At 42.1% G+C, this 20,534-nt stretch overlaps 2 protein-coding genes across 2 annotated transcripts; one reads left to right on the top strand and one right to left on the bottom strand.

The window, feature by feature from the left end:
* The first annotated feature begins 1,503 nt into the window (after positions 1 to 1,503).
* On the top strand, positions 1,504 to 4,350 carry LOC138615753 (somatostatin receptor type 5). The gene is made up of 2 exons (XM_069689560.1): positions 1,504 to 2,289; positions 3,409 to 4,350. The coding sequence occupies exons 1-2, from the start codon at positions 1,504 to 1,506 to the stop codon at positions 4,075 to 4,077; spliced, it is 1,455 nt and encodes a 484-aa protein (XP_069545661.1). The 3' UTR covers positions 4,078 to 4,350.
* A 2,253-nt stretch (positions 4,351 to 6,603) lies between these two features.
* On the bottom strand, positions 6,604 to 11,405 carry LOC138615762 (protein CutA homolog). The gene is made up of 7 exons (XM_069689568.1): positions 11,343 to 11,405; positions 9,866 to 9,931; positions 9,630 to 9,778; positions 9,281 to 9,340; positions 9,053 to 9,098; positions 8,034 to 8,083; positions 6,604 to 6,923 (listed from the first exon to the last, which is right to left on the bottom strand). The coding sequence occupies exons 2-7, from the start codon at positions 9,926 to 9,928 to the stop codon at positions 6,824 to 6,826; spliced, it is 468 nt and encodes a 155-aa protein (XP_069545669.1). The 5' UTR covers positions 9,929 to 9,931; positions 11,343 to 11,405; the 3' UTR covers positions 6,604 to 6,823.
* Positions 11,406 to 20,534: the final 9,129 nt, after the last annotated feature.

Consider the following 20,534-nt stretch of genomic DNA (forward strand, 5'->3'; position numbering starts at 1 on the left):
CTTTCTGCCTTCCTGTTATAAATGGTATATACACCTTTATTTATTTAAATTAGTGGTGTTGTATTTTTTTACTTTATGTATTTTAAAGCCATATTTGGACATTTCGGAAAATACAGTGACTCATTTTCTTGTGAGAGTTGGAAGAAAAGACCGTGAGTTCTTCTGAAACGTAAAGGCGGAGCCAGGAGGCAGTTAGCCTAGTTCAGCATAAGAAGGGCGATTAAAAAGTTCCAAGACTGTCCCTGTTGCATGGTGATAGAGCACAGGGCATCCATGTGCATCGAGCTCGATCAACATCTGCACCTGTGTTACACCTGGTTTTGCATGAGCATTTGCAATTTCAAGATGGCCTTGAAACTGGTGTGCACTTCAAATTTTGTGCCAAATTTTTGTGGAACAGAAAAAGTTTAGGGAGCCCAAACCTGTAAGTAGGGCGGGCGGGGAGCTACATACTGTTTTGTTGCGTGCGAGAAACTAGGCCAAAGGTTTTTCCTCGGAACGTCACAGCACAACTCGGGGTTGACAGTCTTCCTCCGGGGGACAAATTAAAAAACCCACAAATGTCAAAGAAAACTCATCTGCTTGTGCTCATGACCTGACGCAACTTTCTTGGGTCCTTTCTTCATTGCCGCAACTCCAAGAAATCACTGCTTCTATCCAAAACATGAACAAGTAATAACCGCCTCAGTCACATGTACACTTCTCTATGGACTCAACAAATACGATGGATAATGGTGCTGAGTAAGCTCTGGAGGAGCGAGGAGGCAGAGTTGGTTTCCTTTATACAGCCAGGCCAGCTGTTGCCTCATCTTTACACTAAGCTAAGTTTAACTAAGAAGCTGTAGGATATAAGTTGATATAGCATGGACAGATATGAGAACGGTATCTTCCTATCTATCTCTGGTCTATGAAAACGTTGAAACTATTACAAGTATATAAAACGATTCTTTTAAATTGTCACAAATTAAGCTAACTGTGCAACTTAATTGAGGTTTAGACTTTTTGAAGGTCATGCTTTAAACTTTGGACTTTGCAACCTGTTATCCTTTTCTGTCAGTATTTGTGCTTAACTAAGCTAATTGCCTCCTGGCTACAGACTAATACCTCGGGTTAATTAAGTAGGAGCAGCTTTTTACCAATCTGCATTGACCACTACATGGCTCCAAACTCTGACATTGTTGCCAGTGTTTGAACTACATTGAGAAACGCTTGACTTCGATGTGATCACACTTAGCTGCCCACACTGGTGGCTAATTGGTCCACCGTTCAGAGTGGCTGAGAAAACCCAAATGCAAACAGGGTTTCCAGACTGTCATCACAGTGAAGACTGAAACTGTGTTTTCCAAAATGTTATACGACACCTTAAATGCCTGCAGTGTCTTATATAGGATTTGTGTATAACATGTGCTAAACTAACTACCTTTGCTTTTCTTTGCAGGGCTGTTGACCTGTCATTGATGGGATCTCACCAACCTCTGTTGCCTCATATTGCTTAACGCCTCTATGGAGCTCATCCAGGCCACCCAGGTTTCTTTGCTGCATCAGGGAGCCCCCACAGCAACCTGGAGCAACAACTCTGGCATCCCCTACTCCCATTTCCTGCTCCTCTCCACTCCCTCTGAACCGCTTCTCCCTATAAACCCAACCGATGGTTCTATTCTCTTTAACAGCACCTGTCAAAACTGCACGAAAAGTAAACCTGGATCCCTCCCTGGTTTGGCCGGAATCTTCATCCCTCTTATATACGGGATAGTGTGTGTTGTTGGCTTGGTGGGAAACACTCTGGTTATCCATGTTATTGTCAACTACACCAAGAATGAGTCAGTCACAAACATTTATATTCTCAATCTAGCCATTGCAGACGAGTTGTTTATGCTGGGTCTGCCCTTCCTGGCGGTGCAGAACGCTCTGCTTTCATGGCCCTTTGGCTCTCTAATGTGCCGTGTCGTCATGACAGTGGATGCCATCAACCAGTTTACCAGCATCTTCTGTCTGACTGTGATGTCAGTGGACCGATACTTGGCTGTGGTGCACCCCATTCGGTCCACCTGGTGGCGACGGCCCCGTGTGGCTAAGGCTATCAGTGCCACAGTTTGGGCAGGGTCCTTTGTAGTGGTGCTGCCGGTGGTTGTGTTTGCAGACGTGCTGAAAGATTATGGGAACTGCAGCATCGTGTGGCCTGAACCAGCAGAAGTGTGGAAAACTTCTTTCATTGTGTACACTTGCACTGTTGGCTTCTTCTGCCCATTGCTGGTCATCTGCTTGTGCTACCTGCTGATCGTAATCAAGGTACATTTACAGCGACACAGATATGATTAGTTGATTACTTTCCCCATTTCAAACAATGTAAAACTGAGTGTAAACACTACCCTCCCTGTTAATACTCATAGATAAATAATGTAACAAATGTATTGATGTTAGGAGGACCACTTTTAATTATGTACGAATTGTTTCTGAGAAATTGGGTTCTGTCCATAATTTTGTGGACTCAAAATACAACACTACTTATGTTCCTGGGCTGCTGTTGCTATGGAGAAGAGACCAATCAGAAGCACAATTGAGAGTGGTAGTGAATTCAAAACGTTTTACGTGAAATTTGTGAACAAAGCACGCTGCCATAATTAATCCAAATTTCTCCTTTTTTGTTTCCTGCCTCTTCCTTCCTGTTTCTGAAAGATATTTATAAAAAGTGTGATGTGCACTATTGAAGTCCGCGGTGAAATTACAAATGCCCACGTACCAGTGGTCACAAAAACTAAGGTGCTGATGTTCGTCAAGCGACAAAATTTGGCACACTTACTTACAAAAGTTATTGCTTCCTCCTTCTCTATGCGCATCACTGTTCTGCTCTCCTTTCACAGGCAACAGGAGCTGTCTCAGAACTTTTTGATCTCCGTACCTCCCATTAGTTGAGAACATGCTCCTCGAAACTCAATTACAACAGCAAGTGCAGGTTTTGGAAATAAGTGCATTCTTCTCCTGTTGTCAATGTTCTGTTAACACTATTTCTGCAAACACATTGGTACACAATAATATCCTATATAATTACACTGCTCTCTGCTGATATTACAAATCATGCTGGAGGGTGCTGGTACCAAGGCAATATACAATGGCACACTGAATTATTGAAGTCAATTGTTGGCTGTTTTTATTTTTTTCAAAGCACTGAAAAATTACAAAACAATTTACAGCAAAGTGTTTCCGGGAGAATCTCCACAACAGGCGTTTAACAGATTCAGTTGAGCTAGAGGTTGCACCTACCTTTATATTGGGCTCGCAGCAAAATTCCCAGACAGGGATATTTCAGATTCTCAGCACAAACAAAGGCAAGATACTAAGAAAATTACTAGTTTAAGTGTGTTTAAAAACTATTATAAAATCAGTTCTTACATTTCTTTTCTTTTGAAGGTCAGAAGTGTTGGAAAGCGGGCGCAGGCCACATCTTCAAGACGCAGGAAATCAGAACGTAAAGTCACCCGGATGGTGGTGATTGTTGTGGCGGCGTTCGTCCTCTGCTGGCTCCCATTCTACGTCCTCAACATCCTTAACCTCCTTGTGGTCCTGCCTGGAGACTTCAGAGGGCTCTACTTTTTTGTTGTTGTGCTTTCGTACGCAAACAGCTGTGCCAACCCCATACTGTACGGATTTCTGTCGGACAACTTCAAGAGAGGCTTCCGGAAAGCCCTGTGCCGCACTTCACGCAGAGTGAAGAACAACGACAGGGTGTGCACTGAGCTACAGCGACCCACCGAGGAGTGGGGCGGCATCGTGCTCCGACCGCAAAACAGCGAGAGCGTCAATGTGAAAATGAAAGACTGCGGTGAAAACGAAGAAGAGGAAACCAATGGGACCGAAGGGGCCATGCAGACGAGAGAAATGTGCAAAACGTCCCAAAATGGAAACCACAATGGGGTAAAAGAGGTTTCAAGGACACAAGTCGTGCACAGGGCCGAGCTGGGCCCAGGCTCTAATTCTGCTGAGTCAGTGTCCTCTACGGCCAGTAAAAGCAGAAACAGCGGGTCACAACCCGAAGAACTGCTGGACCAAAACTCTGTACTTGATATCAGCTATCTGTAACAAGATGTTGGCATGTTTTTAGTGGATTTGAGTACTAGCCATTTATGTGACTATACAATGCGAAAGTCTTTGAACTTGGTTATACCACTAATATGTAACAATCTGTCGGTACCATTCAAGTGCTTTTGCCATTGTGTGAGTATAAAAAAATGTACTTTAACAAACCGTAAGAGCAGACATGGTGTTAACAATGTTGGATTGAAATGAATGGAAACCTGAAAGGTAGAACAAGAAAATTGAATTACCATTTCGTGATTGTATTTCCACCACCTAGTTTCCATCCATATTTGCTCAAACGCATATAATAGCTTAGGGAAGCTTTGAAGGACTCTTTATGTGTTCACATGTCAACAGTTGTAGTCATGACAGTTGACAATACTTCAAATATGTTTCTGCAAAGAAAATACAAATTCCTTGATCATGGATGCTCCGCACACATCTTCCACCCAACAACACGGAAGATATATAATCCTCATAATGTCAAAGTGGACACCCAAGATTAGTGTCACCAGTTTAGTATCCGAACAACTGCAAAATAAGATCCCCATGTCCCCTTCTGTTCCAGACGTATATCATCGTGTTCACGAGAAAGGTACGGTTGTGAGGTTCAAGTAACCTTTGTCCACAAAAATGCAATCAGTTAATCTTTGATTCCATGTGAATATTTATACCACATTTTAAGAAATTCCTTCAAAGCGTTCTTGAGATATCGCAATCAAAAGAAGAGGATAGACGGACAACCCCCAAAAAACAAAAAGCTATGGCTATCACCGGCACAGAGGCCTGAAAACACAATAGATGTTTTGGTTGTTTTAATTTCTCCGTCTTAATCTTGAGAATGTTCTGCTAGCTATGGTCCCTTTAAACTGACAGAACACTATCTTTTACACCACGGTCATCAGAGACTGGTGTCACCATGTACATCTGGGTGGTCCAGGGTGGCTTCAACAACTTGAACACGTCTTGTGCCACACGCCTGAACATCCATACATGGAGCTGAACATGAACACAATTCAGTCACTATATTTCTTCAGAGCAGCTAAGTAATGACATTTCCTCATTTGAAGGTTAACTGACAACTTGCTTAAGCTCACCACCTGTGTTTGTTTCTGTATGTCCCCGTCTGCTCCTCCTCGCATAGGTAGCGCATATTAAATGAAACATTCAGATGTAAAGGACAAGATATATTTAAATCTTTTGACTTCACGTATAATTACTTCTGTTTGTGATGGATACAAGTACACATTTCCCTTTACTTCGCTTTTAATATACTGTGTGTGTTCGGTGTCCTTTTTTAGCAAAGGTCTTTTCTTTAAAGGTCCCCTCCAGACATGTTTTAATGTGTATATAAATTACTAGACATTGAATAATAATTTGTGTCTGATTTTGACCTTCCCACAAAAAAACATGCAATTTTCTTGTACAAATCCTTAAATGATCTAGTATTATCTTACATCCACTCTTTTTTCAAAATTCCAGAATCAATGAATATGCAAATGTATTTAATTTCAAAAGTTGAACTGCTGGACACAAGATGTCTCATACAGTACTTCACTGTAGAGCCCATTCTCGGCACACGTTCACTGGAGCCGTCAAGTTTCCACATCATACTTTTGGAAGTTTAACTGGAACAGATTTGGCTTGTGATGTCTCAAATCAAGCTTACTGGCCCGCCCCTTTAAGTCTCACTTATAGTTAGCAGAGGAACGTTGGACTGTCAACAAGTTAATGTGAAAATAGCCTTCAAGTAGCAAACTCTGCACAGACACCACGCTGCACAGTGAAACTCAATAAAAACAGTATTGGAACAAGAAAAACAACATTTTGAGTGGAGGGGGACTTTAAAGGTGCACTACGTCATGCACAGTGACAACATATATTGACGCAGTCAATATATAGAAACTGGATCAGTTATGATGGTTAAAATAGTAGATTTGTGTTTTGTGGTGTATTGTGAACTCTATATTTCATGTCTTATAGATGTATGTCAAACCCCAGAGTGGTAGGTTAATACAAGGCCGACTTGCAACAGCATTGCTTTTTTTCCCCTCAGTATTAAGATGTTGTATTATGAGCCATGTTATCAGAGCTCAGGTGAAGCACTAAAGCCGAGTGTAATGTGGTGATAGTGGGCTGAATACATGTTTACAGATAATGTTGATAAGTAAATACGAGTAAAGTGAAACCTGGTGTTGTATGCAACCATGTGACTTAAACTGCTGCACAATGTACATGTATGCAATATGTATATGACCTGTAATGTATGTTACTGTTGTCACATTGTCATAACATGTTCACCAAGAACTATTTAAAACCAATGGCGAACAGTCCTCTGCTTTATTTCTTAAAGTGACCTTCACTAACCAAATAAGATTTTTTTTAAGGTTTGAACAAGTGAAAGCTGAAGCAGTTTATTCTGCACCGTGTTAACTATGAACATGACAGACCAATGCTTCCCTCTAGAGGTCAACACATTAGAGGGAACACATTAGTTAAGTAAGGGGCTCAAAACATTGCTGCACCAAATTGTAATAGAAAATATTTCTTTATTCATTTGGAAAAAAAGAAAACAAAATTCACACATTTAGCATTTAGGCTTTGTTTTACCTGATTTACCTTTCATGCAGTTAATAACAGATTTGAACGTTAGTGTTCAGAGTGTGTTTAACCTGTTGAAGCACTGGATGTGTGTTTGAAAAGACATTTCACGTGAAATCGGATTCATTTTCACATCCATCCACCATGATTACTCCGGTACGATGTCTCCTATCCACTTGAGGTACGGCGGGTTGCCCTGGTCGATAGGCAAGCTGATGACTTCTGCTACCTCATAAGGATGGTTAGAGCTGAAGAGGACAATAACAGGGATCAGTCAACCGAGTTCGCAGGCGGGCACGCAGAACATATGGACACCGGAGGGGTGCACTACGAAGCAAGTTCAACAACACCCAGACTTCCTCCGTCTGAGCTGGCTCGACGAAGCGGAAACTCGCAGTCGGAGATAATCGGCACCACGAACGTGGTTATCAACGTTCTTTGTCAACCCAGCTCCTGACCAGTCACGAACATGGACAAGTGCACTGACAGCAGAGCGACATATTTTGCCAACAAGGAGCAAATTATAGTAATAAAAAAAAAAAATGAAGTTAAAAGTTAAACACATAACTGAGCAGAAAGCAGCACAGCTGCTGAATGCTGGAAGGATGTGCTGCTATAAAGTCTCTGACTGTATGAATGTATAGCTGAAGTTGAAAGGCTCAATAATATCACCTGACCATAATGTGCACGAGAAGATCTGACAATAATTAGATGTACTCTCATGACGTGTATGAGGTTTCGGTCTCATCATTTCACCTGCAGCCCCGAAGGTGTCAAACAGACTGAAGAACAAACGAGAAATAAATGTAAAAACATAATTCAAAGCGGTAAGTAGGGTTACTATCAGATCTTATGTGCTTCAATCAGTCTCTGTTGTAGGATGATATCAGTAAAAAACACTATGAAATGAATCTATATCTTATATACAAATCCCAGGGGACACCAAAGAGCTTTGTCTGTCTCTGCCCCCCCCCCCGCAGAGGACCGTCTCACTCTCCGCGGGATCTTCTACGACATGGTGGTGACATTTTTCCGAGAACTGATCGGTCAGTAGGTGGTACTTTTTGTAAGTTCTGGTCTGATGTCTCGAACATAACCTGCTCCGGGCCAGGTCAGGGTCGCAGCATAAGTTACCACGGTGATCGGGCCAGGTTAGAAGAGAGTGTCCTTCTGTCCACTGACAACCCTGGCTTTCGTCTCAGCATAGCCCGCTAACCCACTTATTTCGCTTCGTAGTACACCACTCTCTACATCAAGTCATACTCTTTAGCTGAGTCACGGCAGATAACGGAGCAGACGATCAACACTTAGGATGGAGAGCGAGGGGATTTTTGTGGTGAGATGAAATGTAAACTTACCGGACATATTCGGCAAGAGCAGGCACCTTGGAACTCCTTGTTTTAATCATCTGAATGAGGAGAGACGCTCGGTCAAAACGACTCACTTCATCAGACACTTGACGAGTCACATTCTGAGTCAAGAACCGGCTCACTCGTCTCTCAGAGATGGAGGCCACGAAAGAGCAAACCAACGTCGGTCACGGTTCAAATATACGGAACAGCTGTCTGACATGTCTGGTGAGGGAGGTTGGAGGCGCCGTTACGACACATTCTGTCAAAGGGAGCACCTTTGGAAACACCCTGCAATCTGTCCTAAATGATCAGAAAATGTGTCTCCGTTTGTCCTCGTCATTCCCAGTTTCTTTCATGTCACAATTATCAAGGCCGCTGAGCTCCAGGGAACCCTCGGCTTCAGAAATGCTTTTAGACTCTTGCTCTGATCTATGCTTCGCCACAGTTTTACTGTGGAGGTCTGCAGGGAAATGCTTGGACTTGATGGTTTGATGTTTGTCCAGACCCGCAGTGTGAATTGTGGGATCATGTATACAGAAGTGCGGGCCTTTATAAATGCCCCCCTTTCCCCCCCTTTCAGTTATAGTTATTATTCCAGCGAACAGGATGGACCCGACCACGGCTTGGACTTTCATATCGAAGGGTCTGAATACTTTTTTTCAGTGAGAGAATGCAGCTTTTCATTTTGAATACATTTGCAAACATTTCCAACAACTGCTTTTCACAATGTCAATTTGATTTATTGAGTGTAGACTGCAAGAGTAAAAGCCAAATCTATCCATTTCAATTTCAATTTAAATGCATAATGTCATCAAGTGTGGTCAGACTGAAGCGGTGTGAATACTTTCTGCAGCAACTGTAGCTGTGCTGAAAGTAATCGCAGTTTTGGTCATAGATGGAGCTGTCGCAATTATAGTGTTTGAAACAATAACAGCAGTGACAGTATTTGCCTCTAAGTTGGATTTTATTGCATTTCTCTTGAAATTGGACAGAGTAACATTTCACCAGACGTAGCCAGCACTCACCAGAAGCACCTCGTTGTCCTCCTCGATCTTCCCCTGCCATTCGTATCTGAAGGAGCAAGACAGGTCGTCATTTCTACAGGACAAAAATCACGATTGATTTCACATCCTGGGATGTCCTGCCTGACAGAACCCTTCATTTATAACGTGTCTGTCAAAAAACACCCAGTTCACACTGAAAACGTTGACACAGACGACACGACGGTGAAAAGCAGCTGTTTCAAGACTTACATAGATTTGATTGCTGGGACAATGTTGACACAAGCGGCTAGCTTCTTTTCCACAATACCCCTGTGACGCGGGAGAAAAGAATAAATGATAAACTGATTAGTGCATCCAACAAGACGGAAACAAATACATCATGCTGTTGACTGAAGGGCAGCAATGAAAAGCTAAGTTTGTCTTGCAAGGTGATGCAGTTTATGAGCTAAAATGATTTCCTGTGTGAATGTGACATCTTGTTTTTGCCAGTGAGGGCGGAGACGTGAGGAATGGATTTTCAAAACGACGACTTTACATAATCATGCGAAAAGACGGAAACGTGTCAAGAGCACAATTTAAATGTTGGTGACTGTCTGACCTGGCCAAGTCTCGAGCAACCGTGTCATTAGGACAGGTGACGAAAGCGGCGGAGTGCGTGCCCGACGTGTACGTCTCGGTCGCCATGGAGAACGCCCTCAGTCCGACAGTCCTCAGCAGCTGGGACATAAACACGCTCAGGAGCACGGTCTGCGAGGAGAAACCACAGAAGGAGAACATTGGGAAACCATCCCACGTGAAATTCAAGCGTCGCGTCCGCGGCGTCTGCACACTCACCGGGAGCAAAGCTTTGAAGGATCCACCGTGGACAGTCGCTGCACCGGGAAGTCCAATGCACATCGCCTAAGTGGGTAAAACAGACAAGGAGTGGTCAGCAAACTGAAACACACACACACACACACACACACACACACACACACACACACACACACACACACACACACTCAATGCTGCAAAGCTCTGTGTTAAAACAGTTCTTTGCACCTAAAGCAGATTTTTCTCTTTTCAGATTATGACAGCTGCTCTCCGTGGTCATAAATATCTCCACGTCGGTGACTCAAATATTTATGTTGCCGATTTCTTCAACTTCACTACATTTGCGTATTTGGATCAGCATGCGTGTTGCGTTTACACCCGGTTTAACAATAACCCGCCTGGAGATAGAGGACACGGGACTGTCAGATCATATCATAAGTGGGACTTATGCAAGTTATTAATACTGTCCAGCTCTACTTTTCAGTTACTTGCTTCCTCACTGATGAGAAAGCAGCTTTGTGAGCTTTTCAATAATGATTCCCTTTCATTGAGATCATTTGAATAAGGTCTGCTTGTCTACTTGAAAATGACTTTGGCAACTACAAAGGTCAGCTGTAAGTTTCAGAGAAAGACAGCAGCTTTGGAGACATGAAACATCCATAGTTGGAAAAAAAAAAGAATGACGGAGCAAAGATGGAACAAATCACATCTGCAAGTCCTCCATGTGTCTGTAAAGGACTTCTGAGTCCGATATAATAACACGCTCACAACCGCGGGACGTTTTTTATTCCCAGGATGTATTTCTGCCCACGAACACCAGATAGATATTGGAGGTGGCAGACAGATTTACAGTTGAATGCAGCCCATCCCAACGCCTCAGCTGCTGCTGCTGCTGATTGATAAAGCTTTTGATCTCAGTTCAGTGACAACGTGAAGTCAATAAGAGCCTTTATTTCCACAAGTGTCACCTGCCCTGATGTCCATCAACCACTGATGTCCATCAACCACTGATGTCCTTTAACCACTGATGTCCTTTAACCACTGATGTCCTTTAACCCTGCCACATCACGCGCGAGTGTCCTTCAGCACCACATATCGGAAAACCATGCAAGACAATAGAGTACAAAATAAAACCAGGTGTAATAATAAGTTATATTCATGTTTGCTGCCAGTCACGTGTTTGTTATATTTGACCTCACGTTTACTTTCATATATCAGGTCAGTCGTGTTGGACACTTTTGATTCCGTGAAGTGTTTCAGAAAGGTGTTTGGTGTTTGGTGTTTGTTGTTTGCAGGACAGTTTTTTTTCCTGCAGTTGAGCTGTTTAACTCGTAGCTATAGCATGGGAGAGCTAACAGTGACGTCAGCTGTTTGTTGGTCGCAGGCAAAACCCGCCGACGACTTCATGAAAGAGCGACACGAACTGACTTAAACACGTCCGCTCACGTGTTTGGTAGAAGCTTTGACAGCTGCAGCGGGTGACATGTTCCTACTTTACCTTCTGACAGCTGCTTGCTTCAGCCTCTGCCCAGCGAGCGACACCCTCTGCCGTAAACTGTGACGGCTGGATGTTTGGGCAACTGTCGTAAATCAACGCTGAGCTCTCAGCGTTTAAAAACGGTCTGCAGCAAAAACCCGCATGTGTTTGATGACCCCGGTGTTTCAGCGGGTGTCAATAACGCTCCCTGTGAATGATAAAGAAACATAAAGCACAAGGGAATAGTCAACTTGATGTGCAACTGTGCAGCCTTGAGTCTACTGTATAAGTGCATGAACAATACTTGTTACTAATTGTTTTTAATGCCAGTCAGAGTATAAATGTGAACAATATAAACTGCACGGCCACGCCAACTTTACTTTGCTTTAATGGCAGTTTATTCTTAGTTAATTGCAGTTTATTGGCTGATATTGTAAAGTCTTGCTGTAAGGATTTGAATGTGTTAAAGTGCCATGACATAACCTGTGTTGTGATTTGGCGCTATATAAATAAAATTGAATTGAATTGATATTTTTGCTGAGATAATCATCCCCTGATCAACTGGAGGGTGGCAAATCGTAAACCAATGGAAGACCTGGCTGGGTTCACGTTACAGCTTTCGTGAGAAACTTCAGTTTAAAGAAAGTTTACTGCGTAATGGCTGAATATCCACTGGACAACAGAAATGCTCACAGGAAATGTCCACAGGGATGGATACATATGGGCATAAAACGACTTAGCAATAAGCTCTTTTAAACAAATAAGCTTTTGCACTTCAACAAAACAAAACGGAACAAAAAGAACATTGCTTTAACTGGACCAGACAAACGGTTACTATATAGTCTAATTAGGACTTTGCAGAAAAAAAAAAAAAAAGGTCAGTCCTGGAATTACTGCAGAGGGTCCTCTTAAACAATAGTTTCACACAGGATAGTGTTCAATTCACAGCCAATGCAATTTATTTGTTTGAACTCGACACACACACAAGTATTGCGCTCGCACCTGTCTATGCACAAACAAAAAACATACTTCAGATTATTTATTTTTTTAAATAGCCTATCTTTACACTACATGTGACTTTTATTAACGACAGGGTTCATTTAATCGGAAACATATATTTTTTTTAAATTCAGCCAAACCACTGCTTTAACTATTAGGTTTTTTCTGCAAGACCTGGGAAGGTCACGAGGCCCAAAGCAGAATGAGATCGATAATAAGAACTCAATGTTGATCCTATCTGATGCACGTAATGAGGACTCACAACATCAACACTTTAGTTTTTTAACCATGCAGTGGCAGTGGACAACCATGTGATGGCAGCTTTTATACAGTAGAGAAGACAAGGATATTCTTTACAATTAGCTCTGTAGTTCTAACACACACACACACACACACACACACACACACACACACACACACACACACACACACACACACACACACACACACACACACACACACACACACACACACACACACACACACACACACGCGCATCGGACAAATATCATTTGTGTGCACAATCAAAGACATAGCTGGCACCCTGTTGACAGGAACTGATTTATTGTGTGTGTGTGTGTGTGTGTGTGTGTGTGTGTGTGTGTGTGTGTGTGTGTGTGTGTGTGTGTGTGTGTGTGTGTGTGTGTGTGTGTGTGTTTGTGTGTGATTTCAGCGCACAAGACAGAAAGCCACTCTGTTTGATAATATCCACCACCTCCCTCACACTCTCCTGTCTTCGCCCTCATCCTTGATTAAGGAATGAGACGAGAGAATGTCATACATACTAATGTCCACACACACACACACACACACACACACACACACACACACACACACACACACACACACACACACACACACACACACACACACACACACTTGTACACGTACACTCATGACAAGACACGTTGAGCTGTAGCTGATGTGAGAGCTCTACCGCGCGGACACACATAAAGACGAAGCGAGAAGCATTAGAAGAGCTTGTCAAGCTTTTGCAAGAGCAATGAGGAGCGATGGGAGGAGAAGGGATATGTTAGTGGTGGTTGTGGGAGGGGAGGGGGGGCTTGTTCCCATGGAAACTGTGCAGTCAGCACATCTGTACGTGTTATGCGCTGTCTTCTCTCATTGGCATCCTGCGGCCTCTCCCCACCACAGCTGGACATGACAGCATGTGCTCACATGTACAAGTCACACACACATACAAATACATACAACTGTGTGCCTTGACCCCGTTGCCATGGTGACAATAGAGCCCTCAACCCATGGGATGTTATCTTAGAATATGAGACAATGCATATGTGTGTGTGTGTGTGTGTGTGTGTGTGTGTGTGTGTGTGTGTGTGTGTGTGTGTGTGTGTGTGTGTGTGTGTGTGTGTGTGTGAGAGTGAGGGAGAGAGAGAGAGAGAGAGAGAGAGGAGATCAGACATACACACAAGTTGCTACCAGCACTGAGCAACTGTTTTACCCTCTCTGTGTTTCTTCACCTGTTTCTTTATCTTCTTCACTTCACTTCTTTTTTTTTTTTTTTTTTTTTTTTTGCTCCTGTCTTTCTCCGTCTCTCCCTCTGTTTCTCGCCCCCTCTCCCTGGAAGCATGAGGAGAATCAATATGTTTTCAATTTGCAGCAGAGCCTTCCTCCTCTGCATTTTAATCAGTCTCCACTGGCCCTTTAACTTCCAGTGAGAGAGAGAGAGAGAGAGAGAGAGAGAGAGAGAGAGAGAGAGAGAGAGAGAGAGAGAGAGAGAAGTGGGTAAAGGCGGACTTCAGCCGAAAGACTTTTCAATATGGAGCTAAGATGTCAACTTCAGATTCAGTGGAGCATGTCCTGAAGAACATTTCTTTGCCGTTTCACTACAGGCCATTTGAGGCGAACTCCTATGAGAAGAAGTCCTGACGTCATATCAGGCCTATTCACTGTTCCACGAGAACTCAGTGTCGTCTCTCATTGGAGGTTCTTTTCTGTACTCTTTCTGAAAAGTGAAATGTGTCTCTCTGCTGGTTAGCCCTCATTTTCCAACACCACACTCATGTGGAAAATGTGAAAGAATCACATTTTTACATTTTTAAATGTTCTTCGGACAACCTAATATGGGTTTATGAAAGCAGAATTGGCCGTGTGAGGGTTAAAGAAACACTGTCCATTGATAGTGTTTCACTGCATCCATAATAGATGGTTTTAAACACCGGCAACAGAATTTACCTTGCATGAGGAGGTATCTGTGATTGCTCATCTTTGTTTTGCTCTACACTATCTGAATGGGCCCAGACAGAATTGTACCACTCATAAGCAGGCTGATGCCCAAGAATGAAGAATAATTGCTGCTTATACAGAACCTTATAATAACGGTAACTCCACACGGGGACCCACTGTGACATCATCCATTGGTTTGTGAACCGTCGCTTTAAATCCCTGAGTCTATTTTGACCGTCTCCATCTTGATTCTTCTGAAGCCAAAAGTGACCACATTTGGACGAGCTGTGGAGGAGTGAAGGATCACGAGGACACTATGCACGGCCACCTGTAGAGGTAACCTGACTGCTCCTCAGGCATGTCAATCAAACCCGGCAATCATCCCTCTCTTTAAGGCCTAATATCTAAGTAATGATGGATTTCTTTTCAGAGAGACAACCCGGACACTGATCAGAAGGAGAGTATTTACTGCAGCTAATGACAGCAAGTTGCTGATTTTTGAAAGAGGTCTGCGGTGCAGAGTTTATTTTTGTTGCCAGCACCCAGTGGTCCTCGGTGGTATTGCACTTTAAGGTATTAGCTTCACATCAAGAAGATTAAAACACTATGTTACAGCTGGCACAAGAAATGTTTTCTGTGTGCATTACTATATTGTATATTCCTACATGTTGTAGTGTTATTTTAGATCCCAATGCTTTCAGTTGTCTATTCATGTATTTCTATATGTTGAAGTTGGTGGGTGCAATGACATGTCCTCTAATTGGACATTTTCTCTTTTGTACATTCAGTCTTTATAGACTCCTGTTGCTATCTAATGCCGTAACAAATAGATGTCTCCACAGGGAGTAGTCATTATCACATTTTCCTCCCGTGCTTGGCTCCAGGCTCCTGGATTCATTAGGAAATATCATGTCTGAATCACTTTTCATGAAACAGATAATCTGGTTCTTTCATTAACACAGTGGGGAAAGTCCATAATTTGTCCACCATAGGGATATCAGACATAGAATGTCAACAACCATGAAGCTGGTGACAATGCAAACTTTGACTCAATGTCAGCTAATCAGAGTGGATGTTTGTTGCAGACAGGAGGGTTTGAACTCAAGCCCTCTGATCAGAGGAAACTGTACACTTACTGACGGCGTGCACTGACTTTTTCCCAGGAGTACACAACAAATACCGAATGAATGCTGCCACGTGGTGTTAATTTGGAAGCAAGGAACACAAATACAAAGACATTTTAAAAAGTAAAACACATTGGGCCTGATTTACTAAACGCTTGCATGTGTAAAATCACGTGCAAACTCCACACCCCCCGCAAAAACATATCCTAGCAGATTTACTAACAACGTGCAGTGAGGGTTGCGTCTTTCAAATGCGCAATTTAACACACGTTGTCCATTTTGCATGTTTGCCCTCATGCATATGTAATATTGGGCGTTTCGGCTTGAAGTTGCAAAATACTGTGAGGGGAAATGCAAATAGAACAATTTAGCACCCGCAAAGATATTTACTAAACATGAAAGTAGAAATAGGAGAAGTGACTGTGTGTATTTTAGTACGACTGAAAGGAAGGTATTAATCAGATGTACATCAGGAGAGACGGATGCTCTTATTGTGGTGAGAAGAAGACGCAGAGAAACCAAAGAATACGTAGAGAACGAGGTTTTACATCCTTGGAAACATTTTTGGAGATGACAGACGCAGACATTATTAAGACATTATAGTCGCTCCAGAAATGACATTTCTGAGTTATTGAATGAACTGAATGATGATTTACAGCCGATAACAAGGAGGAGCCACGAAATACCAGCAATTAAAAAACGTCTTACGACTCAGCATTGTCCTGCCTCTGGGTCGTTCCAACGTATCACTGCTTGGATATCCTGCCCAGTCCTGTTATTCAAGGTGAGCTGTCACAGGTCCTGAATGTGTCCCGCAGAATTCACAGGAAGCTTCATAAGGTTCACGAGCACTCGTGAGACACTGAATGAAACTAATTCACCAGCTCATCACAGAAACATCTGGACCTGCTGATCGGTGTTTGTTACAGGATCTCATCCACCGTCCTGACGTTTTATTTGCCGACGTTTTATTATCAAGCCTTTTTTTCGCCTTTTTATTTTCCCACAATATTGACTTTCTTGTTAATAATCTTCTATATATTGTTTTGTTCTTGTTATATTAACATGTCTTAATTTCTATGGGCTTAGATTTCCTTTTCCTTTTGCGGTTGCTCTGTTTTCTATTGTTGGAATCACTTTAACACACATAAACCCCTCATTTAAATACAGCGATTTGCACCTGATTTCAATGACGCAATTACTCTTAGTAAATCACCCGCAAAACGAGTGCAAAAAAAATGTGCAAACTTTTGGAAGGAACACGCAATTTAGTACCCTTTATTTGAGCTCTAATTTAATGTTAGTTTAGCTGGTAGTTTTTGTAACAATTTGTCATGAACCCAGAGACAAAATGAAATATGATTTGCTGTTATAAGATTCATCATCCACCATGAAATGCTCAACTTTGGCCAAGTGTATTGGCTGTACGTTTCATTTGTTGCTTATCTCTGCAGAGTTTTATAATGAGACGAGCATCGAGTTCCATCTTTCATCTCTTGGATAAATCAGGTTAACAAAGATTTTATCCCATGCAAAAATACTGGATCCGTGTTTAGTTTGGAACACTAAATCCAAATATGTTTTGAGAATTTCTCTATCATCCGTAGTTTGCCTTTTTGTTCCAAGATACTCACTTAGAATAGCGATGACAAAGACAGTGGAGCTGGTGTGTGCAGACTGATGAAAACTAAAGGAGGATGTTCCTGAGCCCAAAGACACTAAAGGCAAAAGTCATACACTAACCTTGTAGATATTTTCAGAGTAACAACGGCCTTATTTATTAGGAAGTAATTGGGTAAGTAGGTTAGAATTGTGTTGCCCAGAGTAGTAGTCATCCTGTGGGTTTATGTTGTGGAGATGAGGTTTATTATAATTTGTTTTAACTCCGGTATTTTTGATTGTACTAAATATTACAAAACTCATGACCCACGAGCTTCAAGAGGTCAGGAAGAAGTACAAATCAGACCACCTACAAAATATCTCTTTGTTGCAGTTGTGAACAAATCACGGTGCTCTTCTTTGCCATCATCATCCATGCTGATGAACTGATTTAAAATGGAATGCATCAGGTATCTACTCAGTGTGATTCAGCAGCACACACACTTCAGAATCCTGAAGATTGTTTGATTTCTCTACTCACTGTAGATGTTTGTACTTTTGACTTGAACCGTAGAAGATATTTTCTCCCACAGTTGCTGATCGTTTGTACTGATGTGTCAGTTCTCACAGTTTTGTGCCTTGGAAGCACTCCAGCTGCTGGTCACCTGACATGTCCATGCAGAAAAGGAATTGAAAAGGAATTTTCTGGAACCCAAAATAACTCCCTATGCAACTCTGAAGCACATGAACAGACATTGTTTTCATGACAGATGGTGCAAGCATCAATGTGCAGTAACTGTAATCAAAGTAGGGGAAAATAAAGACAACAGGTGACAGCAGATAAGAAGGTTATCTGTGTATGTTGGTGACAGGTGTGTTACCTCAGCATCATCAAGACTTTGGGTACCAGCCAGCATAAAACATTAAAAGAGTGCCAAGAATACACGGACAGATAGAAAACCCAAACAGGAAGTCAGAATTCAGTTTAAAAAAAAATTGTGGCGATCAAATGGAAAATGGAAAAAGGGAAGAGTGAAAAAGAGAAAAATAAATCTTAATCGGGCTCCCGTCTTTCTCTCTCGCTGTTCTCCTCTGCCCCCATTAACACTGACTTGTGAAGAGGGAGGATCACCCTGGGACCTCCCTCCTTCACCCAGGAGATGAGAGGAGAGAGAAGTTCACCTTAGTAACAGCAGGGTCTGCGAGGCAATACCTTGGAGGACTGAAAATCCACAGCAATTAGCCCATCTCTCCCTTTTCCCTTCATCACACTCAGTCCTGCATTTATGTGCTTATTTAAATAGCACCCATGGCTTAAGGATGGAGGCATACATGTTGTCTGGTGATTAGCTTTTGACCCACAGTCCTGACCTTGAATGTGAGGCTTTTTATAGGTGATGAGTCATTCATCATCTGTAAAAATGCTGATTACGTTACGCAGCACTCCAGTTTAATTGTTAATTCATGCATGAACATGTCAGGCATAAATAAACAAGCATGCAGTTTCCACACACTGAAAAAGGAACTCATGATTTCTTTATTTTTGCTTTTGAGGATTCAGGAACCTCCAACAAATATAGGCCTGAGTGCAACCCCAGGATTTGTACGAGTGTTTGACCCCGACTCCGACATCTGTTTAGTTAGAAAACACTAAAGGAAATTAAAAAAGTGCACTTTATACATTGATAGTTTCACAGATAATTGGGTCAGTTTTATGTGTGTGTGATGAGGGTGAAACTGTTTTACAGTTTTTACAGTATTTACAACTGAACTGATTCATTCTGAATACATGATCAAAGCCGTTGCCTGGCAATTTAGGTTCTTTGAAAAGAGAATGCTTTTCTTCTGCTTTCGTTTATGCGAGTACTGTGAGCATGTTGCTGTTTACCCCTCTGGTAACAGCTTTTGATAACAGAAGAAATGGATTGTGACCGGGTCAGGTTAATGTGAGGAGCCAACTGGAATAAAGGAGGAGGATGAGAATAAAGCTGTAGCTTGTAAAGTGTAATATTTCCAATACAATAACACTTTCAGCAGATTCCACATAAATTCTGACCCATTTTGATTCAGACATCTCAATGATGCTCTAAATTGTGTTAAGAGTAATTATAGTAATGTCTGAATATGAAAGTGGACATGGGTTATTTAAATGATTCCACTTTAAATGTTTCCACCGTAAATGAGAAAAAAGTGTGAAAAAAAGGAAGTGGAACAAAAACCTTGAATTTAATTTTACGCATTTTTTTCCTCCAAAAGTCCAGTTTGAGAAGAAAAACTTTCAAGAAGAGAGGTCAAAAAAAAAAAAAAAAGGAGAGAAAGAACAGATGGACAAACAGATGCAGCTATATCCATTCTGAGAGGCTTTTCGGTGTCTGTTTTTTCCTCTTCACTACAGCACGAAGCCCTTTACATCAGCCCTGGCAAGAAGTTTCTCATTGTTCTCCCACTGAAAACAATGAATAACCAGTTTGTCCTCTATGGAGTACTGCCACAATGTGAGCGTGCTCTTAGAAATATATTAAAAGCTGTGCACTTTCACGTCTTTCCCCCTCTCTTGTATGCCTCTCTTCCTCCCCGCACATTGCTAATTCACCAGCCCACCACCTCTCTCTGTCTGGCTGTGACTTTGCTGGTGGCGGTGGAGCAGAACAGAGGAGGAACTTTCGAAGTAGGCCAGGTTGCAGCAGGTAACGCAGAGTCATTCATGCAAACTGGAAGCTCGCGATGAGAGCGAGAGGAACAGGACACCCTGGCTTACCCTCAGGCAACAATGGGGGGCAAAGGGAGAGGAAGAAGGAAGAAAAAGAGGAGGTAGATGAGAAGATAGAAGAAGTGTTCGGGGATGTAACAAAAAGAAATAAATGAATTGTGTGTTCAAAGGATAAAAGAGAGATGAAAAGCGAGAAAAGAAAGAAGCTGCATTAGCCTTAATTAGACATGTACAGATAGGACTTCTGTATCTGCATGTGTCTGCAAGATCTGTTGGGTGTAAAATACTTAAATATTACCATAAATTACAATAACACTTTAAAATGAAATGTAGTCCACATGCTTGTGCACCCACCTCTCACACATTCATACACAGATGAGCCAAAAACAAAACCGTTTACACCAGCATGATTTCCTTCAGTTGAATGGAACTGCTGTGATCGATGCAAAAGTAATCTCTCGTGGATCTCTGATAAATTTTGGCGCACTAATTTAGCTTAGGTTCAGGTCCCAGGCTGATCTTTAAACGGGTGGACACATTGTACTGTTTTAATTGCCTATTTGAGAGCAGCAAAGCAATCTGGAAACAACA

Source organism: Brachyistius frenatus, unplaced genomic scaffold, assembly GCF_029030835.1.
Source record: "Brachyistius frenatus isolate BFR_SWC_R1_liver_20210118 unplaced genomic scaffold, ASM2903083v1 Contig_7, whole genome shotgun sequence".
Taxonomy (NCBI): Eukaryota; Metazoa; Chordata; class Actinopteri; family Embiotocidae; genus Brachyistius; species Brachyistius frenatus.